This window comes from Manihot esculenta, chromosome 1 (assembly GCF_001659605.2).
Source record: "Manihot esculenta cultivar AM560-2 chromosome 1, M.esculenta_v8, whole genome shotgun sequence".
NCBI classification, from domain to species: Eukaryota; Viridiplantae; Streptophyta; class Magnoliopsida; order Malpighiales; family Euphorbiaceae; genus Manihot; species Manihot esculenta.
This window is the reverse complement of record NC_035161.2, coordinates 3,163,521-3,190,549: the sequence shown is the minus strand read 5'-3', so window position 1 is coordinate 3,190,549 and position 27,029 is coordinate 3,163,521. Positions and strand designations below refer to the sequence as shown.

General features: G+C 32.4%; 2 protein-coding genes across 3 annotated transcripts; one reads left to right on the top strand and one right to left on the bottom strand.

The window, feature by feature from the left end:
- Window positions 1–2,775: 2,775 nt before the first annotated feature.
- Window positions 2,776–11,962, bottom strand: LOC110613245 (inositol 1,3,4-trisphosphate 5/6-kinase 4). Of its 2 annotated transcripts, none has more exons than XM_021754284.2 (12): window positions 11,733–11,962; window positions 11,612–11,647; window positions 11,313–11,511; window positions 11,051–11,145; window positions 10,484–10,552; window positions 8,826–9,028; window positions 8,355–8,508; window positions 7,315–7,428; window positions 6,966–7,028; window positions 6,547–6,692; window positions 6,317–6,449; window positions 2,776–3,198 (listed from the first exon to the last, which is right to left on the bottom strand). In XM_021754284.2, the coding sequence occupies exons 1-12, from the start codon at window positions 11,856–11,858 to the stop codon at window positions 3,061–3,063; spliced, it is 1,476 nt and encodes a 491-aa protein (XP_021609976.1). In that variant the 5' UTR covers window positions 11,859–11,962; the 3' UTR covers window positions 2,776–3,060. The 2 variants fall into 2 exon arrangements, with proteins under 2 accessions (XP_021609976.1, XP_021609984.1); XM_021754292.2 differs by having other exon boundaries at window positions 11,313–11,506; window positions 11,733–11,848.
- A 468-nt stretch (window positions 11,963–12,430) lies between these two features.
- LOC110624422 lies at window positions 12,431–13,309 on the top strand. Its single transcript, XM_021769551.2, has one exon. It carries the CDS (start codon window positions 12,431–12,433, stop codon window positions 13,298–13,300), a length of 870 nt encoding a protein of 289 aa, XP_021625243.2. The 3' UTR covers window positions 13,301–13,309.
- Window positions 13,310–27,029: the final 13,720 nt, after the last annotated feature.

Sequence of the window (27,029 nt, the reverse complement as noted above, 5' to 3'; positions counted from 1 at the left end):
CTTTTGCTTTACTTGCTAAAGGAAAATTGCAGAAAACTCTTATAGAAACCATCCACTAACTCAAATTTACTATAACAAGCCAACACTACGATAGCTGCTTCACTGTTCTCATATTTTCAAGCTACATCATAACTAAACTTTAGACATCCTTTTCTCGGCTTTTATCTATCTTTTATCATTATTTTGATTATCATTTTAGATTCATTCACATTTTTCTAAAATATAATCAATAAAATTGTTGAAATCTAGATTAATGCCTTCAAAAACTACTTTATTCCTGCTTTGCCAAATAATCCAACAACTAATACCTAGAGTTTCCAACAAATCGTTATGCTTTCTAAAATCTTGAGAGATACAACTCCACCATTGAGCAAAGGATGAAAATCCTAATAGGATTCTGTTTACAAGAACTTAGACCCCAAACTAAATAGCTCGAGTACGAGGGCACCAAAACAAAGTATGCTTCATAGTTTCTTCAATCTCGTTATAGATGGGTAACTTGGAGATAAAGAAATTTCATATTGAATTAGGTTTTCTCTAACCGAAATTGCATTATGCATTGCTTTTTTATTCCAAATCTAACTCCAAGTTAGAGCTGTAAGTTGATCAAATGGTGAACTTCTCTAATAAATTATAATGCTAATAAAATTTATCTTTTTTAACCATAAGGAGTTGCATGATTCATTTAGATAGCTTTAATTATATGAAGAGGAAAGAAACATATTGTTTGAAATAAAAAAAAAATTCTTCAAGAAATTAATTTATTTTATTTTTTATTAAATTTCTTATTTAAAATAAATAATTCATTTATTTTTTAATTTATAAAACTTTTCATTATTAAAGAAAATGAATATGTATGATTTTATTAAAATTTATTTAAATTATTTTCTTGCCAAATGAATGATATCAAAAGGAGAGTTAAAGATATCTAATTTCCGGCACATGGAGTAGGAAATCTTGTGTGGTCGATAGTAATTGAATTAAGAAACTTCAAGTTTATATATATAATTTATATAAAGAAATATATATATAATATTGCTATTATTTAATATAAAATAGATTAATGAAAAATAAATAAATGAATTTAATTGTTTATAAAATTAATAGAAATTATTCAAATCTCAATAATTTTCTTTTATTAATCAATCAATAAAAAAGTGGAATAATTATGAGAGAAAAAAAAAGATAAAATTTACGAAATTATAAAAGTAATTATTCCTGTGTTGTATATGCAATTGAAATGTGAAAATGAATTTTTCCAAACCGGTAATTATTGTGGATTTAAGTTTTTGTCTAATTTTTACGCGTACACTATAATGATTCTTGTGAATTGTTTGATGCCGATAATGATGATAGCTTTGATTATTCATGGTAATTCTCTCAGCTAAATATATAAAAAAAATATTTTAATATTTTTATTTATCAAACATTTTAATTTTAATTGTACATAAATATTTTTTAAAAATATTATTTTAAACATAATTTATTAAATTTATAATTTTAAAAATTATATTTAAAAATATTTTTTTAATTTAAATATTTAAAAATAATATTTTTTAAAATTTAAATATTTATTAACTTATAATTAAAATTAAAATATTTAATAAATAAAAATATTAAAATATAGATATACACATGCATAATTCACCAAGTTAAACTTTTTGAAAGGATGTCTACTGCTTCTAAAAATAAATAAATAACTAAATAATATATATATATATGCAACTATGGAAAGATCAAACAAATCCAATTATTAACTGCAGATTTTTTTATAATTCCCGTTAACTCCATCTTCTCATTTTTAATATGCATATTGATAATCTAATATCTAAAAGAAAATATCTGAATTGTTCTCGCTGTCTCCTTTCTCTCTCTTTTTTTTTATTCTCCAGTTATGTATAACCGCCGTCTTACTATAATGTCACCGGTAGCTATCATACAGAACCATACGTACGATTATATCTATCTGCTCCTATTATCAGACAGTCATTTAATTCTCTTTCAACACTCGTGCTGATAGAGTTATGACTTATCTAGGATGACATCCTTTCGCGTTCGTGCTGATAGAATTGTGACTTAACTAGACCTGCCTTACTTCTCATCATGTCAGAGGAGCTGAATTCTTCCTTGATGAGTTCAAAATCCAATCAAACTAATCTGCTTCAACTGTAGACTAAATTGTGTACTAATGGACCAGCTTGCATAGTGGATTCTGATAGGTTTTGAACTCAACTTCCCTATAAGGACTCGACTACAAGGACTCGACTACAATCTGGATGCTCGTAGTCAAACGGACTCACGTGTCTAAATAATAAATTTTAAATTATAAATCATTTGATGCATTACATGAATTGCTATATTCTGACTATATTCTAATAAATAATCCTGTAAAAAAGTTGATACTCATAATATGAATGAATATCATGAACTTTTTGGCTCTTTCTTTTTTCCAATATTATGCTGTAATTCAGTACATGAAAATGAAATCAACAGTGAATTCCCATGCTATTCCATGAACCAAACAAGCTGGTGTTAAAACAAAAAGGAAAATGGAAGACTAGCACCAACCAGCAACTACATACTATGCCATTGTTGCATTCAGGAATTTCAAAAAATAACCATTTCAGCAAGCAACGCTCTATTTGTTTCACGAAACATAATTTAAAAAAAAAAATAGAACTTTTTTTGCATTTCCAATATTTAAAACATTCAAAATTTTAATTTTATGAAAATAATTTTCACATGCAAGTTATTTTCTGAAAAATAAAAAATAAATGGAGACTGGAAAAGGATATTATTTTTCAAGCCTCAGAGAATCTTGATTCTCGAGTCGTAACATAAACTATGGCAGAAAGATTACTAACAGGCATTATAACAGAATCCAGATACTCTCCATTCCTTGAACTGCTCCAGTGTGTGTTCCTTTTGGATATAAAAGATTTTATTTCTCACTTGTCCTCTCAAGAAAAGTTTTTAAGATCATCAAATTTTGGAACTTTTCCAGTTCTTGTTTCAGTCAATATGATTTAAGTTCAGTCCAGAACCTCCACGCATGCATTGCTATTTCCCCTGTCTTGATTCAAACTTCATTTTAATAGCATCCCAGAAGGCAGGAATGCAAATATCATTTGGCACTTCCTTGAATGATGGGAGATAATTTACATCCACAATGACATGGTCACCTGTGCCTTCCTGGACCTGAAAATTAACAGAATCATTAGAGGATGTAGATTAATGCATGCTATCCACCACAATTTCCAAAACAAAGGATCTTCTTCAATCATGTATACCATCAAATGGTTATCAGTTCAACTCTTAGCATCACCACCAGAGACACAAGGATACAACGCTATCCACCACAATTTCCAAAACAAAGGATCTTCATGAATCATGTATACCATCAAATGGTTATCAATTCAACACTTAGCATCACCACCAGAGACACAAGGATACAACCAGTGCTTAGTTCACTTACAACGCTTAACTGTTGAATGTTTGATTAGATTGTACTGCAATCCAGCTACAACTATGCTTGTTAAGATGGAAGTAGTTTTAGAACCAATGAATTAAAATATAAAATATGGGTACTAAACTGTTGCCAAAGTTCAGATACAGCTCTTTTAACATAACAATCATGGTTTGAGAAAACAACTGATATATTGCTACCATTATATAAGACAAACTACAAAATGCCAAGTGTAATAGTTGTTACTACCATTACTTCACTGCTAAAACAGCCCTTAATAGCTTCACTTAACAGCCTCTATATATAATACAATGTAAATTATAAAATGCAGGGTGTAATGGCCATTACTACCATTACTTAACCAGTGTAACAGCCGTTAATCACTTGGGCAGATAAGGGGAAGCTTTTCTTTTTTCCCTTCCAGTAGAGTTCATTTGTGGTTCTATACTTTCTCCAGCAGTTTCAAATTTCTCGAGCGAATGATACTTCTTTACAAAATCTTGATTTCTTGAGCTACCATCATCAAATAGACAAGGTTCATTTAAAGTGGAGAAGAGCAAATCTACACTTCTACATTTAAATATTCTACATAGGGGGAGTTATTTGTATTTATTACTGGTTTTGGCCCATCTGACATAAAAGTGACGTATGATGGGTTGTTTACAGTCTTATAGTATGAAGTATTAGTTTGCCTAATCTATAGGTAATAAGGTTAGTTCTACCTAGTTATTTTAGTTTTAAATTGAATAATGCTAATAATGTTAATTATGATGGATTTAAAGTTTTTATTTGATGTTTATTAAGTTGTGCATCTTAGTTTTAGTTATATCTTTAAATATCTTTCATTTCATTAACTTAAGAATTTTTTTCAAAAAAACTTGCATAGTTATGAAAATTATAGGCCTGTTTCATTAACATGACCACAACTGTGATCTAATAGCTTGGTTTGGTATCTTCTTCTAGACATGGCCATCGGCTAATTCCAGTTTGGAACAAGTGGTTCGGCCTGGATTTTTCCAATTCAAAATGGTTTTAGTTCAATTGACTATTCTAGTGTGGCTCTAAAGTGATTGTGGTTGCAGTTAGTCAAAGGTTCACTGTGGTTAGGCAAAGGTTTTTTTATGGTTATGGTTATCAAACCCTTATATTTGATAATTTAATTTTTTTATGTTAATCAATAATAAACCATTTATAAATTTGTTTTTCTTCAATTATCATTGTCACTCCTTAAATATTTGAGTTATAAATCAATAATATTTAATGTTATTTTTTATTTGTTTACCTTGTGTCTGGATGGAGGTATTTGAAATATGAGATTTAGATTTAGTAAAGTATATGTTTTATTCAATTGATTAGAGTGATAATATAAGTTAGAATTATAAATAAGGAGAGTGTCTTATTTAAATGTGAATTTGAAATGATTTACAAGATAGTGTTATTTTAAATCTGCTCTAAAAAGCTCTTAGTAAGTAAAAGGGCAGATTTTGAATCCAAAGTTTATTAATAATTTATAGTAAAACTATAGCTAAATCCTCAATTTCAAATGTTCGTAGCCAAACATAGCATTAGCTCATTTACTTCTTTTGGTACTTTATTATTTTCGATTTGTATTACAAATTTTTATTTATTTGTGTTGACTCCAAATTCATATCAGAAACTGAAATCAGGACAAACAATGTTGAACCTAAGCCTAACCAAAACCATAACCATAAAAATACCATAATCCCAGCCGCTTTGAAACTGGAAGCAGTCTGAAACTAGCAACCAGAACTGTTTCGAACTGAGAAAAATCTATGCCAATTCCAAGCCGAACTTGCTCCATAGCCATCTCTAGAATTGAAGAATTGGGTAAATATGAATTTTTGTTATGGGTCACAGGGTATTCATAGGAAAAAGTTAGCTTGCTCAAGATATCCAAAAATCTAGCTGTGTTATTTTTTATTGGTAAGGGTATTTTTGGATTTCAAATTAAAAAAAAGACCTTTTTTTTTTGAAAAATTACAGCCAACAACCCACAATTGGACAAATGGATATCGCCAGCACTAATATAGGGGGAGGGAGGGACTAAGAGGCACCATGTGGCTCACAGGATCATGCCACAAGGCGCTTTCTAGTTGATACATGCAATTTCAACATAAATAAATAAAATCAAATTGAAAACCAAATGGTTCTAGTGCTACAGGCCTAGTATGTGGTCCTAGTTCAGTTCAAGAAGTGGAACCATTGACCCTGCAGGTTCCAGTTTGGTTTATGATTTGAACCTGCTCATGGTCAGGTCTATCAAAATAGGAGAAAGTTATCATTATGCTTACTCAATAAAATGTAAGATACAAATCAGGAAATTCTAATCAACCAATTATCGAGAGACAGAGAGAGAGAGAGAGAGAGAGAGAGAGAAGCCACAAATTAACATACAATTAAAGATAACAATATTTGCTTAAAAAAATTCAATGAAACCATCCATTGAGTTATGATATGGAAATTTAAAGGTTGTTTAACAGCATAGGCTAGTTCAAAATTGATATTCAAAAGTTCAAATGTGTCAATCATAGAACAAATTCAAACTGAAGTCAAGCGCATGCCCATTAATGCCCAAAAAATTAATGAACAATTAAAGGCAGCAAGGATAATGGGCACATGGATCATTTAGAAGAAAGAAAAATACTTAGAATGGTGAGGATCAAATGAAATATTTGTAACCCTTTTCCCCAATGAAATATGTTCACAAGATAATTAATCACTACTCTATTATTAAACGAAACTAATTCAAATTAGTCAAGCCTTAAAAATTTCTATCTGTTAAACAGATGCAGAATGCACAAGAGATGTAGTTGAGAAAGCACAACTTACAACAACATCAAAACCAAAGATGGTAAGATCAAGTTTTCTTGCAAGCCAATTTGCGGCATCAGTGACTAGAGCAAGATCAAAATGATTACTGTCCGCTGAGGGATCCTCACTGCTAGTAGGAAGAGATTTTAAGCTGTGGCCATTCAGCATAATATTATCAAATTAGACATGTAACCTTAATCATAGTTTGACCAAATAACCAGGAAAACTGAAGAAGGAAAACATGCTACCTATCAAAGAGCAACGGTCCAAGACCATTCATTTCAGATAATTGCACCAAGATATCAACATTTGGTGTAGACTTCTTAACGGCATAGAAAACTTTTTCACCCAGGACATAAATCTTGAACAAAGTGGATGAATGGTTCACATATTCCTGAAAATGCCAATTATTTCCAATTTTGAATCTAAATACAGACACATCACACTTAGGAATTAAAATAAGAGGAACAAATGCATTCAAAAGATCATTGTCAAGACATGTAAATGTCATAAACCAACAAATGCAAAGACTAGCCTCTAAATACTTCTTATCTAAGGGAATCAATTGTGTAATGTAAATTTCAGAAAAGATTGAAACATTAATTATATTGCTGAAGGCTAAAACAACAGCACAGAGGTCATCAAAGGTTTGAACTCTTGTGCTTACCTGAACAACAGCTGGAAGAGGAACTCTTAAATCCTTAAAATCTTCAACTCTGAAGACAATTGCCTGCAATGTGCAGATTTATCACTTTAAATAGACAAAAGTAGGGATAAGGAACAGATGATTATAGCTATCTTGCGTTGAAATACAAATAATCCAAAACATGTCAATTGTCAGAACTTGAATAACAAAAAACAAGTTACGAATTTTATTATGAAGAAATCAGTTCACAAGTGAAACAAAACAAGGAATACAAGAAACTCTCCAAAAAAATTATAGCACTTGATAACAAGAAGCCCTGATTGAATTTGGCTCCCATAGTCTTTTCTTTTGCAGAGAAACAATTTCTTACCATACTATGAGCATCAGCTACTCCACAGGCAATTTGAGGTTTGACTATACTTGGGAGAGATAGTTTAGCTTCTGACAGCCCCAGTATTAAATCAGGCTCATTAAAATCATTAACCTGCATATTGGATTCCTGATGTAACTAAACATAAGGAGAAAATGGTGAAAGCTAGGAGCAACCATTATGCCTGAACTTAATTATCATTCTAAAAAGAAGTATCAAAGGTTGGTTTCCAAGTTTCTTACTCTTGTTCATTCCAATACAGACCACTACTTCTGTTCTATAGTTACCTAAAGTCCTACATAAATAGAGACCATTGGTTAATTCCATAAATTGCAAACAACAATGAAAAAGGCACTGAAAACAATAAGTCTAAATATCACTATATTGATTGTTAACAGCCTAACATGACAATTAAAAGACTGAAAACAACACTATTCTTGTTACTAATTTTTTTTTTTTAAATTCAAGGATCCTCTGGCTATGCTAAGTCTCATAAACATCTCTGGACAAGAAAACTCTGAACCTGATTCAGATTTGAGCAAACTACTGAGAAGAATATGTAGTATCTTTATACATCTCACCCAACATTATTATATGATAGTGCTCATCTATTGTAATGATCTACCATAAGGCTTGAATTGTCAATGAGAAAATCATGTCAATATCTGTCTTACTTGCTGTGAAAATATTACAGTTCCAAAGACTTTGTGTTATCAGTTCATTGTCATGCCTTAACTTAATGCAAGTTCTTCCAAATCTACAAGCACATTTAAAATTTTGGAAGCAACAAGTTCAAAAAAATGAAGTTTCTTTGTTTGAAATGATATTGACAACCTAAATTGGTGTCCACTACTGCATTAATAATATTAACAAATAACAACTTGGGCTTTTATAGTTTCAGTAACATAGATCCATGATACATCATACCTAGTTTTTTGTGGGAACATGAGTTGTAAATTCAGTAAAGTGAATCACTTCACACTCTGTCCATTGAATGTTCAGCCTATGGAATAAAATAGACACAAATATAACCGAAAGACCTTTAGAAAATGTGGTCCTCTGATTGTATGGTTGCCTCCTGCATTGATATCCTCCAGCCCAAGAAGAATTTCTTGGATTTTTAGCCGATCCAATAGAGGGTATATTTTATTAATTGGGTCAATCACAAAGAAATCAGAGTGACTTTCCAAATACCTGTATAAGGATAAAGACTTGTAAGAAAAGACTCCAAATATTATGACATCAATCTAAAGTTCCTTTTTGACATGACTGCATGGTTATTCAACCTGGGTAATGCTCACATTCCTGTATAACAATCATATAACTATTTGACGAGCAAAAAGGTGGTGGGTGTCAGTAAGATTGTGACTTGGAAGGCAATATCATGATGTAGGTTCTAGTGACAGACAATATCAGGAAGAAGCAATATATGAGAACATAAAAACAGTAGCATGTTGATTTACAACACATGTTAACAAATGACATTGTTAAAAAATTATTTGAAAATTTACCTTTGCAATTCCTGCATTCCTGTGGTGTATGTAATTTTGCTTGAGGATTCAGCAGAATCACTTAATTCAACAGAGACTATTTCATCTGTTGCTTTATGCAGAACCATGTCAACATGTTTTAATTGAGATAGTAGGGGGAGTCCAAATGTCAGGGGAAGAAAAATCAATCCATTTGGAGTAGGAGAGATGGGCAATGCACCCCTCTGCAACAATGAAAAATTAAAAAAAAAAGAATAACATCAGACTTGTAGATATAATCCAGACTTTAAATTGCATTTTAGAACCACATAATTACTACATTAGAAAGTTCAAAGCTGAAGCAATGAAGAGCTTAGCCATTTTTAATTCTAGGTTCTAAAACTAGAAAGGATTGGTTTATCAGGGGCAAACAGGAATTTAATCAAGGATATACCATAGTTTCATATTGAATTTTTTGTGCAATCAGCCACAATCTATACAGCCTATTTATGTTAGATTTAGAACCAATTAATTTACTACACTAGGAGCAATATGAAAGTAGTGGAACAGCTCAAACACATATAACTCTAGTTTATAAAACTATAACTGGTCAGTTTCCAATAGCAGCAAAGAGGTACAATCAGGGAGATCATAGTTTGGTATTGACTTCTGCAGATGATTAGAGAACTTCTATGAGCTCATACCATAGTTGTCAAATCGAGATTCGAATCGAGAATCGAAATCTTCATTTCATGAATTAAGAATCGAGAATTGAATCGAAAGATTTGTTAAGACTTCCAAAAATCAATTAAAAATAATATATATTCTAAAAATAAGTAAAAGAAATATCAATAATGACATTTAAATAAATATAGAATTGTCATTTATCTAATTAGAAATATTCTTCATAATAGAATAATATATATGTATTATGTTATAAATTATGAATTTTGAAATTGTACACAACAGTTATCAATATACATATACTGAAACTCTCATTTAAATTTAATCCAATAATTAAATAGTAAAAAAACGTATCAGATTAGAATATTATAAATATAAATTGTCCCAACTTGACAACTACAATTAGTTAAGTAAATTAACTAAAAAGAGAAAGGAAAACGACAGAAGAAAGAGAGGGAAAAGAATAGTTGATGGAAGAAAAATAGCTAAAACCTTTTCTATAGCAAAAATGAATAAATCTTAAATTTTAAAAATAAAAGTCCTAACAAATTCTTTATAAAAATTTAATTGGATTGGGTGAAAATTCGGTCTATTTATATTGATTCACCTTATTCATTATCATTTTTTTTTATTTAGTCACAATTCATGTACCTTTAGATTTGAATTGTTAAGATGTAGAATCAAATCAAATCGAGAATTGTAAGATTCAAATCAATAATCGTAAGATTCAGATACGTTTAAGATTCACCCATATATCAAATTGATTTGTTGGAAAATAGATTCGAATTGTAAGATTCGAATCGAGAAGCGTAAGATTCTAACATCAGTGGCTCATACTTTTTCCCTTTCTTTATCAGTTCCTTCTCTTTTCTTTATCTAACATCAGTTTCAAGGGACATAATAGTTCCATATCAACTTCCATACATAATTAAGACCTTCTATAAGGTCATACTCTTTCCTTGCTTCATAAGTTCCTTCATTTTTCTTCTCCAACATCATCAGTTTCAAGGGCTCACCTTAGCAAAATCTTCTTCACGAGAAGGCTTCATGATATAGCCGACAGTCACAACATTGTTACCAACTGCCTGTTTGAAATTCAACAAAACCAAAACATCAGTATCAAATTTTTTTTGTAAATGAAGTATATTTCCCAGTTCTAAGGCATTGAAACTTTGAAATGAAAGCAAGGCCACAATCGATGTTCAAAGTTTTCATTCCATCTAGTAGGAATTTCCAGACTGAAGTATCTTTTCATTTAATTGATTATGGATTCAAGATCTTGGCTTATTACCAAAGAAACAGAGTTCCATTTCCAGAGAAATTTGCAAAATAAAAATGTCTCCATTTTTTAGTTTGCCAGCATAGATTTAATATTTATTCTCCTCAGAATATCAATAAGTTTTTTCTAATATTTTTTTCAAAAAACAAAAATCTATGCATGACATTTTTATTTATGAAAATGATACTTCTACATATATAATTATTAACCTAAGTAACTGCCTTGACATATTTTCCCGAAATAAAAGTTACAGTTGTAAATAATTGAAGCATAGATTTGCTAAATAAGAGTCATGCCCACCAACCTTTCTATTCAAGTGGCAAATGGTCACAAGCAATTCTTCTAGTTTATTTATACAAAGCACGTTTGAATTATCAAATTCAGTAGCAACTTCAGCACCTGAAAGGTGATCATAAGCCAGTTTCAGCACTAGAGACGTGATTAACGAAGCCGCAACTCATCAAATTCTTTTCCCAAAACCAGAAGCATATGCTAGAAGGCAAACAATATAATAATATATATATATATATATATATATATATATATATATATATATATATACTCACCCATGACAATAACAATCCAACCCAAATTGCTGATTTGATTATAAGAACCCTTCTTGTGGTTAGAAAAAAGATACAAAATAGTCCCTTCAATATGACCCCAAGCCAAAGTTACCACCTTCAAGGCATCATCCGTAGATGAACTATCCAATGCAAAGCAATCAAAAGAGTATTGCATTGCCGTCTTTTTGAGCAGACTAACCTATACATAAACATAAAACATTATAACTAGCACTAAAAGAAATTGAGCAACTGAAACCTTAGTTATATTGCAATGAAGGGGGAAAATAAGTGCCGATAACCTTATCATCGGAAAGAGCAGGTGAATAAGAAATTGCCTGCATAGATCAATAGATAATTAATTTACTGTAGATTAAGAAAAGGGAAGACATGAACTTTTTGAAGAAGACGAAAGTGAGTTACCAGGTGGAGATTGGAATGGCGGAGCTTACGAAGGAGCGAGAGAGCCTCCGGCCGTAATGCGGCGGTGCCGGAATTGTCTATTAGCACCGACTCGTCTAGGATGACGCCGCCTACTGATGCTACCATTTCTTGCTCTGTCTCAGTCGAGCTGTTTCTCTTTTTGGCGATTGTGCGCTCAACAAAAGAATCAGGAAGAAAAGAGAGCAGAAGCTGTGAGGTGGCTTACTTTATTTTTAGTTTATTTTATAAATAAATTATAATTATATTTAAATAGCAAATTTTCGGTTCTACCCTCCGATTTCATTTCAAAAAAAAAAAAATTAAACTCTTGATATTTATTTAGAAATTTAATTGTATTTTTTTTTGCCTTATTAAAATTTAAAAAATTCATTTTTTGGATGAAATTATCAGCTTCAAGTCCATTGAGGTGTGTGCTTTACTTGTCAGAATTTTGGGGATTCGTGACTTTCATTTATTTTTATTTCCATATTGAAGAAAATGGAAATTTATATGGGCAATTAATTAAAATTAATTATTTAATTGATTATATTATAATATAAAAAATAATAATTTTTTTTTATGATCAATGCATACATTTGCATTTAAAAGTTCAGATGGTTGAAAATTACAAAGAGAGCCATTAAAGAAAATTAAAGTTCAGTCCGAACCAAAACCTCAATGGACTTAAGATGTCAATAATGGTGGTGGTCTTGACAGTTGCAGTCATGCTTCTTCAATGTCTTCCATTGAAGCTCCCATTTGCTGCCTCAGGCTCTTTCTCTCTCACACTTCTTCTTCTTCCACCAAAACCTCAACAAATAGAACTAGTAACAGTCAGACCCAGTAGAGTAAAACATCTTCCCTCGAGGACTCCTAAGTCTGCCCCTAGTGTGCGACCGGCGAAGGAGAACTTGCCGACACGAACCATTTTCAGGAAACCCATTTCACAGAGGTTGGAGAAGGTCTCGCTACAGCATCCTCAATCTAGGAGAAAACCCATCTCCAGAAATGTTTCCAATTCGAAATTTTCTTCAGTTTCGGACATCAGTCGCCGTCTTGAAAATCAACTGAAATCCGGCCCCGGAGAGTTGAAAGAGGTAGTAGTTGATAGAGTTAGCTACTATAATGGAGCAAATTCGACTCCTTTGAGTAAGATGGCAATTGGATCGTCGGGATTGAATCTCGCAGTTGACAGTAACATTAGAAATGAGGATGGTAATGATGAGAAATCAAACACCAAAACGCCTCCAGTTCAGGTCTCAGTCTCTCCAGAAATACAATGTGGGTCATCTGTAATGTCTGCGACGGCGACAACAGTCACACCAGCTTGTTATGGTGGTGGCCATGTTCTGACAGGTGTCATTGACAAGAGGAAGTGTAAACCTAGAGGGATACTCACTGTAAGAGAAGCTAAAGCTCTTGATTGTTTTGAATGTGATGATGAATCTGAACAAGAGAATGCTCCAGGGCTTGTCAACAATTCGTTGCCTTTGCCATCTATGGCTTCAATGCATTGGCTTTTGCATTTGCCATCTATGTTTTTAAGTATGCTGGTTAGACAGACATGAAAGAGTAAGCTGAATCGGTAGGTTGGGTTCAAAATCGAACTGAATCGAATAAGCTAAAAATTGAAATTTTAACATTTATAAAAATCGAATCGAATTGATTTTAATTTTAATATGATCTAATTCATTTATATTATTAAAAATAACATATTATTATTACTATTCGGTTTGATTCGATTTTTTAAAATTTTTTCTAATTAAAATCGAACCGAAATAATCAAATTTTTTAAAATTAAAAATCAAATCGAATTAAAATGAATAAAAAATCAAATCGAATTTTTAAATTAATTCGGTTCGATCAATTTTTCAATTTAAACCAAATACTCAAATACTGTTGTGCAACTGTTCTTGGGTCTCAATCCAAATTGAAAAACTATATTATACTAAAAATGAGAAAAATTTATTACTTATAGAACCGAATTAAATTATACTGAACTGAATTTATAATTATTATTTCAGTTCAGTTCTAATTCCTTATTAGGTATTCGATTGAAATTATATCAGCAAAATTATATGAAACTGAAAATTTGATTTTATATTTATATTTTTAGATATAATTTATTATTATTATTTTTTGATATTAGAAACTTAAAATTGTTTGATATTTTAATTAAATTCAACATAAGAGCTTTGTAAATATAGAAAAAGAAGGTTGAAAATAAAAAGAAGAAAATGAAGAAATAGAAGCCGAGTAGGAGAAGAAGAAAACGAAGAAGAAGATGCAGTTGAGGAGAAGTCTCTGCAGAAAACAAAGGGTGGGTTTGAAGGAAGTTAGCGATTTAGTTATACAAAAAAATAAAACAATGTAGTATAGAAAAAAAAATCAGTTCCGTTTGATTATTTTAGGATGCATTCATTTTCATTATAATTTTTTGTTTTTTACTTTTTATTTGATGAAAAATACAAAAAGAATTACTCTATTTTTATTTTTACTATTTAGAGTGCGACACGTACTATTTCTATCTTTTTAAATAAAAACAGTTTTTTAATTTTTATTATTTATTTTTTTAAAATTATTTTTTAAAATATGATATAAATAACTTTATAAATAATTATACATAAAATAATATTAAATTATTTTTATAAAATATATAATATTATAATTGTAACGATCCGGAAACCGATACCCCTCTGTAACGGCCCGAACCGCCACCGGCGCTAGGATCCAGATCGGCTTAAGGCCGCCGGGACCCGTAGCAAGCCAAACATACCTCCTATCATCTGGTCAAATCCCATACATGAACAAAACTTTAACATAAAAATTGAAACATATGATGTATAAACCGAGCCTGACCTGTATGCGACATAACTGGAAACATAAAGAAACCCCTTTTCTAGAGCCCTCAAAACTCTAGCCGGGTCAACATAACATACATCAAGCTGGGATACATCCAAAGAACTAGAACCTAACCTGTGCATGCATCAAACCACAAACATAAGACCTCCACTAGGGTCCTCATTCATAACATAACGTGGTAAACAACACATGCCACAAGATTAGTTCAAACTCCACTCAACATCTAGCATAACATACATCATGTATTGAACATGGACTAACCAAGTCTTAGGGCCAAGCACAGTACTAATCCATAACATAACTCTAACATACTTTACATACCTTCTCTTACAAAGCATATATCAATATACATTACATGTCCACACTAAAAGTACTAAGCTAATATTATTACATAAGCATGACCTTTACCCTTGACGTCCTCCTGGACTACCTCTGACCTGCAAAACTGGGGTTAGGGGAGAGGGGTGAGCTAAAAAGCCCAGTGAGTAGAAACAAAGAAAACAATTCATTAATTACATGCTCTCATGAAATGCGTCAGAACACAAAGAAATCACATAACCTGGTCCGTCTCGGGGCTCATGCAGATAAATATTCCCCACGGATTGTTTTTGAGAGTTCCTTTTTGCTAGCATCCTTTACTCTCAAGGATCGGATATGACCTCAAAATTCCCTCTGTCGGTGCCCGGCTCCCCCAAAGGAGCTCACACAAGACTTTCACATACATGACAGGGTACCTAGTCCACAGAGAGCGCACAGGGACTTTCCTATATGTACTTGTCCGGCTCTCAAAGGACTTACCCAAGACTCAATGACAGAAATGGGCTATTGAAGTCGCCTTGGTCCAAACCTCCTGAATCAACATCAAATAATGCAATGCGCCATATTCGTGAAACTAGTGCAATCAACCCTATTACATATAAACATAATGCATGAACATGCTTTAGGCATTTGATTTTGTATATAAAAGATTAAGTTTAGTTCTACTCACATCTGGCAGACGTTGAACTGACTCTGCAACTGCTAACGCTGATGGCCTCCTCGATCCCTCGGGTCCGATCCTACACAGGTGGACTCGAATGAGGTGCCAACACACTCTAAACAACTCATAAACAACTCCCCAAAAACCCTCTAAAACATCACTTAAACATGCATAGAAAACAACCTTGAAAAGGCTGGACAGGGCACTTTCAGCGGCACCTTCGGCGGCCGAACCCTCCCTCCAGAGACGAAACTCGGGCACCTTCGGCGGCACCTTCGGCGGCCGAAAGTCCCACTCTAGAGACGAAAGTCAGGCACTTTCGGCGGCCGAATCCTTCCTTCGGCGGCCGAAAGTCTGCTTTCAAGCCAAAACTCAACTTTCGGGGGCAAGGTTAGGCGGCCAAACCATGCATCCAAAGACAGGTTCGGCGGCCGAAGCCACTTTCGGCGGCCGAACCTGAGTCCTTCCCAGAAGGGCAGAACTCAGCTTCTCATGCATTCAAGCCTCCCAAACCTTCCAAACACCCCAAAACAAGCACCAAACTTAACCAAAACATGCATAAACCTTAACCATGCACAAAGGAGCTTAACAACTAGATTAAACTCCAAAAACAACCTCAAAACATACATAGATAGCTTATGACCCACATAGGCCAAAACCATCAAAACAACCCATAATCTCACATACTCTCTCCCCATCATGCATACTCACTCCCACAAGTAAAAACTAGCTTAAAACTTCTTCATAACATCACATAAACATACATTGGGCATAAAACCCACATAACTCCTAACATGCATATCTACCCATACTCAACCATTAAAACCTCTTAAAACTTACTTAAAACTTCATGAAACATAAAAGAAAGCATAGATCCGCACTTACCTCTTAAAGATCGAGGCTGGTGTGACCCAAAGCTTGAGGTGTGGAGAATCCAAGCTCCAAAAGCTCCAAGCTCTCCAAACCTTGATCCAAGCGTTAAAACTCTTCAAAATAACCATAAAACTCATGAAAACATGAAGGAGATGAAGAAAAAGATGAAAACGGCCAAGGGAGGATAAAAACTCACCTGAGCTCGAGAATGGGGAGAAAACTCGCCCATTTCCGATCTGAGGGCCTTTTATAGGCGGCCAGCTAAACCTCCTTCGGCGGCCTAACGTGCCCCCTAAACTCATGCATGTTCGGCGGCCGAACTTGACTTTCGGCGGCCGAACCTTGGCTCGTTCAAACAAGACTTTCGGAGGCCCAAAAGTACTCCCGAAGCCTTTCCATGTTCGGCGGCCGAACTTCACTTTCGGCGGTCGAACCTGGCAAATGCCTCCTTGGTCTTTTCTTTTCAAAACTCATTTCATTTTCATTTAAAACCATGAAATCATGTGAAAACATTTTAGAAAACACATTTTACCCCTCTAGAAGCCTTTGGCATCTTCAGAAATTCTAGATTCCAACGGAGATTCCACCGGAAGGTAGAGATTCCGATGCCGGAATCTAGCCGGGTATTACAATAATAAAAAATTATTGTTTGATCATGTAAAAAATTCATTAATTAGCCTATTAATTTTAAAAATATTTTTTTAAAATTTTAAAAAGTCTATTAATTCATTTTTTTATTAATTTTATTTAGCTTTCATAATATATGAAAATTTATTAATTAATTATTTAATTTTAAAAAATAAATTAACGATTTTTAAAATTTTAAAAAATATATGAAAACAAATACACTATTAATTTTTTTATTATATATTCTATTATACCATTATTTTTTTATAACTTTTACTGGATTGTCATTAATAATTTTAAAATTTCATCTTCATGAATTAAATTTATTTTTTAAAAATATATATTTATTTAATTAATTTATAAATATAATCTTCTTTTATTATTATAAAAAAAATTTACTTGTGGTATAGAAAATTAATTAATTGATTTTTTAGTTTAAAAAAAATATATTAAAATTTTTTTAAATTTTTAAAAAATTTACTAATCAGTCTTTTTATATAGTTTTAATTATTATTTTTCTACTATTTAATCCTTATAATATTAAAAAATTTATTAATTATTTCATTAATTTTATAAAAATATTTACTAATTATTTTCTATATTAAATAAAATTTAAATTTTTATAATTTAAAATTTTATTATTTTATTTAATTTTTATAATATAAAAAAAATTATTAATCAATCTTTCAATTTTAAAAAATATATTAAAGTATTATAAAGTATTAACCAATATACTAATTAGTCATTTTATTAATTTAATTGTTAAATATTTAATTATTCAATTCTTATAATAGGAGAAATTCATTAATTGATTTTTTATTCTTGTAAAAATATTTACTAATTAGTGCCTTTATATTGAATTTATTTTAGATTTTATTTAATATTTAATAGCTAAAATTAATGAAGCTATTAATTAATATATTTTTTTAAAATTAATTGATTAATTAATGAATTTTTCTATATTATATGAATTAAATAATAATTTTTTATTTTTACAACACTCAACAACTAAAATTAATATAGCGTAATTAATAAAATTTTTAAAATTTTTAAAATATTTTAATATATTTTTTTAAAATCGAGAGTTAATCAATAAATTTTCTTATATCACGAATCAAATAATAATTTTTTATTTTTTATTTTTTCTGGGATTCTGCAGATCAGATTTTGCATAAAGTATTGGACAAAGTAGAGAGAAGAAATAAACAATAGAAAGACAGAACATAATTTAGATACGATGTAGTAGAGTTTCTATAAGACATTATGGTTTTAAGGGATGATCTTACAAGGAAGAGTCCATATCTCAGATATGCTTAGATTGCAAATTGTCAACTGAATCTATATAAGCTTATCCAAATTAGATGACATGTCATTACATCTACTAATCACAGATTAACACTCTAAATAAAACAAACATCCATTTAGGTTTCTAAACAAGGATATTAAATTCATAATCTTTTTCGTTGATTAATTCTAAACATTACATCTTTTGTAACAAAAGGTGAGTAGTATTCGATTTAAATCGAAAAAATCGATCGAACTGAATTAATTTAAAAATTCAGTTTGATTTTTTATTCATTTTGATTCGATTTGATTTTTAATTTTAAAATTTTTAGTTATTTTGATTCAGTTTTAATCTGAAAAAAATCAAAAAATCAAACTGAACCGATTAGTGATAATAATATATTATTTTTAATAATTTAAAGAGATTAGATCATATTAATTTAATTAAAAAAATAAAGTGTAGAAAGTAAAAAATTTTATTAAAAATTTAAACCGATCAATCAAATCGAATCAAACTGAATCAGATCGATTCGATTCAATTCAATTTCTAATCAAAATCAATTCGAATTTTATAAATACCAAAATTTTAATTTTTAATTTATTTAATTCAATTCAATTTTAAATTTAACCTACCGAATACTCGACCCTAGGTTTATTACTTAATTTCATGGTTCCTTTTCAAAAGTTTAAAGTTTTACTCTCTATTTACATTTTCTAATGCGTAGAGCACTAGAAAGAATTGATTAAACAGAAAATATTTTTATAATTAAAAAACACTATTTTTAAAGAAAATAATTTTATGATTTTTAAAAATCTTATTAACAATACTATATATATATATATATATATAAATTTATTAACTTTTCTATTTTTAAAATTAAATAATAAAAAATAAATTATTTTATTAAAAAATATTTTTTATAGAAGTTATTTTTTAAATAAAATTTTTTTCTGCAAATAAATTGAAACTCAACTCTTTATTTTTTGAAAAAGTAATTTCATGTAGAAAATATTTTTTAAGAAATAATTTATTTTTTATTATTTAATTGCAGTGTTGCAAATGTTAGTAAATTTTTGTATAGAGTTTAGTGGTATTAATAGTAATCGGTGTCAACTCAATTCCTACGGGCTAAGTCTTGTCTCTGTGACAAGTTTTTTGTCTTGTCTCTGTGACAAGTTTCTTAGTTTTATCGTTTTCTGTATGTCTCGTTGACTTCTGTTATGGCTGATGAACGGATGGAGACGGATCGTGCCTCTGTTGATATGGCTAGTTTGACTCTAGAAGATGAGGAGGAGGGTGTGGTGATTGTGGATGACGAAGTGGGGCAGGAGTATGGGGATTCTGACCTTTGCGTTGTTGGTCGTTTCCTAAACGCTCGACCGGTCAATTTTACGGCAATGAAGCATACTTTGGCTGCACTTATGCAACCTGCCATGGGGATGTCTGTGAGAGAAATCAATGGAGGATTGTATGTATTCCAGTTCTTTCATAAAGTCGATATGAATAGGATTCTTGATATGAGTCCTTGGACCTTTAATAACAATCCTCTTATAATGGAGAAACTTGGTGATTTTGAGAATCCATGGGATGTTCCACTGAATCATATGTATATGTGGGTAAAGGTCTTTGGCCTGAAATCTGGGTTTCGCTCGGAAAGTGTGATGAAGACTTTGGGGGATGCGTTGGGGGAGTTTATCGAGGCAGACCCAGAAAATTTTACGATGAAATGGCGTGAGTATTGGAGGATTAGAGTGCGGTTAGATCTCAGTAAACCAATCAAAGAATCGATGACACTGAAGAAGGAGAAAACAAAAGAGGCTATGGGTATCAGTTTTACCTATGAACGAATCCCTACATTCTGTTTTTTATGTGGGATTATTGGCCATGGAGAACGATTCTGCCCTCTCCTAGTTAGTGTTAATGGTGCTCTCATACCCAGAAAATTTGGCCCCCACTTACGGGATAGCTACCGGCGAACTAATAGTTTGATTGGTTCGAAATGGCTCCGGGATGAGCCTGGCATGGAGGAGGCGGTTACCGGCGGGAAGGAATGTGGGTTTGGTGGTGGAGGTGATGGAAAAGGAAAGGCGGATTCGAAGGGAGTCAACCATCTCGCTAAAGGAAAGAATCCCAATAGTTCGGGAGGAATGAAAGGCGGGGATGAGGGGGTTTTAAAAGAAGTGAATCCTTCTTTAGTTAATGCAGATAAGTCAATGATAGAAGAGGAGATTCTGGATGATTCTATCCAAATTAATGACCCTAAAAGAAGGAGAACTGGGCTTGGAGAGCCTCTGGAGGGAGAGGAGATTGGCCCATCGGGAGGTGATGTTGAGCCCATTGAAGATGATAATCTTTTTAATGATAATTCTAGTTTTACAAGTAACCATTCAAGCAAGGGACCCAATGCTTCAAAAAACGGGGGGAAGGCGGGATCTGGTTTCCAGACCCGCCGCAAGAAATGAGTTGCTTAAGCTGGAACTGCCGAGGACTAAATAATGATAAAGCTGTCCAATTCCTTCGACAGCTTACTATGGAGAGACGGCCAAATTTTATTTTTTTAATTGAAACTCTTTGTTTGTCTTTGAAAATTGAGGAAATTAAAAATATTTTGCATTATGATGGTTTCTTTGCTGTTGATTGTCATGGGCGTAGTGGGGGCCTTGCCCTCCTCTGGAAAGGTGTTGACGCTATCCATTTATTGGGATCATCACCTAGATATATTGATGCTGAAGTTAGAATTTTTGGTCTTGATCCTTGGCGGTTGACAGGTTTTTACGGGGAGCCTGATAGGAACCGAAGGAATTTGTCGTGGGATGTATTAAAATATCTAGCCTCCTGTAATACATTACCCTGGGTCTGCATCGGGGATTACAATGATATTATGGGGCTTAGTGAGAAGGTTGGAAGACTGGGCCAACCTAATCATCTAATTCAGGGATTTAGGGAGGCAGTTGGGCATGCTGGGCTTGTGGATATTAAGTGTGATGGCTATAAGTTTACTTGGGATAACGGACGGCAAGGCAGGGACCACGTTGAAGCTAAGCTTGATCGCTGTATGATTAATGCTAGTTGGAAACAACTCTTTAGCCACGCTACTGCGTCTGTACTTGATATATCTTCCTCTGATCACTTGCCCATATTATTAACCTTCCGGATTTATGTTCGAAGAGGGCGAGTTCAATTGTTTCGATTTGAAAATGCTTGGGTCAAGGAACCTGAATGTGTTGCTCTGGTGGAGGATTGTTGGCATGACCTGCAAACTGTGAATCTCATTCCTAAACTTGCATCTTGTAGTCGAGCCCTAGACCGTTGGGGGAAGATTTATAAGAGTAAGTTTAAGGATAGTATTGATTCTTGTCGACAAGAGATTGCTCGTCTTAGAGGGAAGAGGGGGACTGAGGATCGGCGTAAATTTTTGGAAGCTAAGGCTCGATTTGGTGAGCTGCTCCAGCAACGAGAAATTTTCTGGAAGCAACGAGCTAAGGTTGAGTGGTTACGCGAGGGGAACAGAAATACAAAATATTTTCATGCTAGAGCCACTGAGCGGAAAAAGAAAAATAGTTTTGAGCAGTTGCGTAATAAGGAGGGTGTGTGGTGTAATTGGGAAAATGGTCTACAAGGAGTTATTTCTGACTACTTCTCGGAGCTGTATACATCCCAAGCCTCTGATTCTTCGTTGATCCTCAACTACTTGCCAAGAGCTGTCTCTGATGAGGATAATATGGAGCTGCTTCGGGGCTTCACAAGAGAAGAAGTTCGTGAAGCAGTCTTTGATATGGGGGCAGAGAAATCTCCTGGGGATGATGGTCTGAATCCGGGATTTTTTCAGCGATTCTGGAATATTATAGGGAGTGATGTTGCTGATTTTTGCATTTCTTGTATCGCGAGTGGGAGAATTCCAGATGAGGTGAACACAACTTTACTTGTTTTGATTCCTAAGAAACAAACTCCAGAGCAGATGACGGACCTACGACCGATTGCTCTCTGCCAAGTCCTTTATAAAATAATGGCCAAGATGGTAGCGAATCGGATGAAGCACTTGCTACCAAAACTAATTTCCCCTTATCAAAGCGCCTTTGTTGCTGGACGTCAAATACAAGACAATTCTATTATAGCTTATGAAGTGTTGCATCACATGCGTGGTAAGAGACAAGGTAGAGCGGGCGAGGCTGCCTTAAAGATAGATATCAGTAAAGCCTATGATAGGCTAGAGTGGGGGTTTCTAAGAGATGTTATGATTAAGATGGGGTTTTCTGTTGCTTGGGTTCAAATTATTATGTCCTGTATTTCCACAGTTAGCTATAAAATTTACCAACAAGGACATTTGATTGGACCGGTGATTCCTTCGCGTGGTTTACGACAAGGTGATCCGTTAAGCCCCTATCTGTTTATACTGTGTGCTGAGGTGCTGTCCAGGTATATTCTTAGTAGAGTAGCGGCGAAGGAAATTCATGGTTGTTGTGTGAGAAGGGGGGCCCCAGAGATTAGCCATCTGTTTTTTGCTGATGATAGTGTTCTGTTCTTTAAAGCTACTGAAAATGAGGCTGTGAGAATTCGAGATATGCTACAAACCTATGAAATGGCCTCTGGGCAAGCTGTTAATCTTGCTAAGTCCCTAATATATTTTAGTCCGAATACCCCAGTGGAGTTTCGGGAGAAGATTTGCCAAACTTTTAATGTTAGGGAGAATGAGAATCTTGGGAATTATTTGGGCCTTCCTACCTCAATTGGTCGTAATAAGAAAGAGATCCTTTCTTTTGTCAAGGATAAAGTTTGGAAGAGAATTCATTCTTGGAAGAATAGGATGTTATCTAAAGCGGGTAAAGAAGTGCTAATTAAGACTGTCCTTCAAGCTATCCCAAATTATGTTATGTCATTGTTCTTATTGCCTATTGGTACTTGTGAGGAGCTAGAGAAAATTTTTGCTGATTACTGGTGGGGGAAGAATGAGCATGGAAATCCTAATCTTCATTGGATGTCCTGGGAACGCTTATGCAAACATAAGTCTCGAGGGGGGATGCAATTTAAGAGGGTCCATGAATTTAATATTGCTATGCTTGGTAGGATCGGATGGCGGTTAATACAAAATCCCCAGTCTTTGATGGCCCAGGTCTTGAAGGCGCGTTATTTTCCAAATAGGAGTTTTATGGAGGCTGAGCTAGGGGTTTACCCAAGTTACACTTGGAGGGGCATATTGGCGGGTAGGCAGATATTGAGGAAAGGTCTCTGCTGGCGAATTGGTTCTGGGCGAAACATTTCTATCTGGTCCGATCCTTGGATCCAGGATGTTGATAATATGAGAGTCACTACTGAGTTCAGTCCAGAGAAACGGGTATTTATGGTTGAAGACTTGCTACAAGATGGTAGATGGCATAAGGAGCTAATTGAGGAGAGTTTTAATGAGAGGGACGCTAAATATATTCTCTCGATTCCCGTTAGTAGGAGTGCAACGGATTCATGGTTCTGGCTTTTGGACAGAAATGGCATATATTCGGTAAAAACTGCTTATCGCAGTCTTATTCAAGAGATCCCATCGAGAGTGGAACAAAGTGCTAGCCTTATGTGGAAACGACTTTGGCGTCTCCATCTACCACCACAGGTAAAGAATTTTATTTGGAGGGCCGGAAACAACATCCTCCCAACCAGATCAGCTCTCCATCAGAAGAGGGTGTCTGTGCCTTTGACGTGTCCACTCTGTAATTTCTACGATGAATCATCTCTTCACCTGCTTGTCCAATGCGACTTTGCAAGCCAGGTTTGGTCCTTCTCTAACTCTGGTTGGTTTCGGCCGCAGTGCTCTAGTTTTCTTGATTGGCTTGTGGCAGTTATGAGATTGTTTAATGATATGGATGTCTGTATGATTTTGGTTGTTTGTTGGGCTATCTGGAATAGCCGTAATTCTGTTATTTGGGCGAACAAATTTAAAACTCCTGCTGCGACTTGGTTTGCTGCGAAACGCACTCTAGGTGACTGGCAGAATGCTCAAGAGAAGAGAGAACAAGGTGCGAGAATTGCTAGGCCACGAATTTGGAAACCCCCTGATCTTGGGTGGATAAAAGTAAATATTGATGCTGCTACGAACGTGGATGACGCGTTTACAGGTGTGGCATTTGTTGCTCGGGATGAACATGGCAGGTTCGTAGCTGCTAGGAATAGCCGAATTGTTGGTCTCTTCTCTCCTAGAGTGGCTGAAGCTATTGCTTTCAAAGAAGCTCTTAGTTGGATTCAAGCTGAAGGTTGGACACATGTGTGCTGTGAAGGTGATTCTTTGGATGTTGTTCATGCGATTGAGTCTGCTTTTTTGCTGGATTTAACGTCTTTCGGTGCTGTTATTAATGATATCAAAACTCTTGTAAGGTCTTGGCGTGGTAATTGTGGAGTTGCTGCAGTTCCAAGAACAGCTAATTCGGCTGCCCATTGCTTAGCTCAGGCTACTAGAAATCCTGTTTCTGTTGGTGCGTGGAGAGGTGTTCCACCCAACTTTCTAAATGTTGTTTTGTTAGCTGATCTAAATTAATAAAACAACGCATTTCCCTCAAAAAAAAAATAAAATTTCCAAAATTTTAAAAATAATATTTTTTTATAAATAAATAATGAAAATTTCATTTTTTAAACATTTTTTATTATTCAGAATTGACTTAATTTTTAATGACAGTACCTGCACCTAGTCGTATCGTTATAAAGAGTTATATCTGAGTGATTAATATTCGGTTTAAATCGAAAAAATCGATCGAATTAAATTAATTTAAAATTTTAATTTGATTTTTAATACATTTCGATTTGTTTTTTAATTTTAAAATTTTTATTATTTCAATTCAATTCAGTTTTAATAAAAAAATTTAAAAAAATCGAATTAAACCGATTAGTGATAATAATATATTATTTTTAATAATATAGAGATATTACATCATATTAACATTAAAATATTTTAATTAAATTTTAAAATATTAAAAATAAAAGATAAAAAATAAAAAATTTATTAAAAATTTAAACCAAATCGAATCGAATCAGACTGATTCAATTCTATTCGATTTTTGATTAAAATCGATTCGATTTGATTTGTATAAATACTAAAATTTTGATTTTTAATTTATTCAGTTCGATTCGATTTTAAATCGAATCAACTGAATACTCACTCTTAATTATATTGAATGTTTCTAACTTTCGAATAATAATTATAATATATTATTATTTTTTTATCATATATAATTTTTTAATACATATATGTTTAATAATATTTTTCTCATAAACCCTCGGGTACTGCAAGACAGAAAGGATGGAAAGAATTAGTTAAACTGCATACAATTAATCTATGATATGCTTCTTCTTACGTTCAATCCATAAGAAATATTCTAAGAGGATTAGGTGAAGAAGAAAGCCAAACCCTAATGCTTAGAAGACACATTCTAAACTATAAAATCAATCCACTCATGCCAGCTCTTTGTCAGCCATATCAACTATAGAGAATAATTAATTCGTTAAATACATAAGTATATGCATCCGGATGTATATATAATTAATCAATAAAAAATTTATATATTAATAATTTTTTATATAAATTTCTAGATATTGATAGCTATAAAATCCATTGAGTTTTTAGATTATAACAAATGTATAATATCAAGGAATCGGGTAACGAGAGATATTAAATGATAAGAGTAATTATTCTAGATTTGAGGCGTTTAAAGATGTTCTGTAACGAAAAGTAATGAATATGATCGATAAGAGTTTTTATATTCTTTTATTCATGTAAGGTATACCTGAGGGACGTTTCACCAGTCACATTATTTTATCTGATAAAAATTTTTCGGTCGGTTCATTTATTATAGACAGTTGGCTTATTTAATATTTAGCTGACTATAACTGTCCTCTTTTCTTGACACAGGTTAAACGAAAATGAGAAGAGTACGTATATTAAAAGTTTAATTTAGTTTGATTACGATTTTTCTGATTATATAATTAAATGTTTTTATATGTGTTATTACATATCATAATTTAATAGGGAATTATATTTTATATGTTATTGAATATAGGTAAAACTTTTTAATTAAATATATTTATCAAGAAAATATAACAGTGAAAGATGTCGTATTGAAAATGTATCAAATTATAAAATTAAATATAATAATTAATTTAAAATTATTAAATAACTTAATTAATTATTTTACGATTAATAGAAAAAAATTCAGAATACGAAAAATTTAGATCCAATTACCATTTATATCTAATAAATTATTAACGGTTCTGACTCTAGTGAGTAAGGCTGATCAGTATTCGGTTCAAATCGAAAAAATCGATCGAATCAAATTAATTTCAAAATTCAGTTTGGTTTTTTATTTAATTCGGTTCGGTTCGATTTTTAATTTTAAAAATTTCGGTTATTTCGGTTCGGTTCAGTTTTGATCAGAAAAAAATTAAAAAAATCGAACCAAATCGATTAGTGATAATAATATGTTATTTTCAATAATATAAAAAAATTAAATTATATTAAAATTAAAATATTTTAATTAAATTTTAAAATATTAAAAATAAAGTGTAAAAATTTTTTATTAAAAATCGAAATTGATCAAATCGAATCGAATCAGATCGATTCGGTTTGATTTGATTTTTGACTAAAATCGATTTAATTTAATTTTTATAAATATTAAAATTTTAATTTTCGATTTATTTA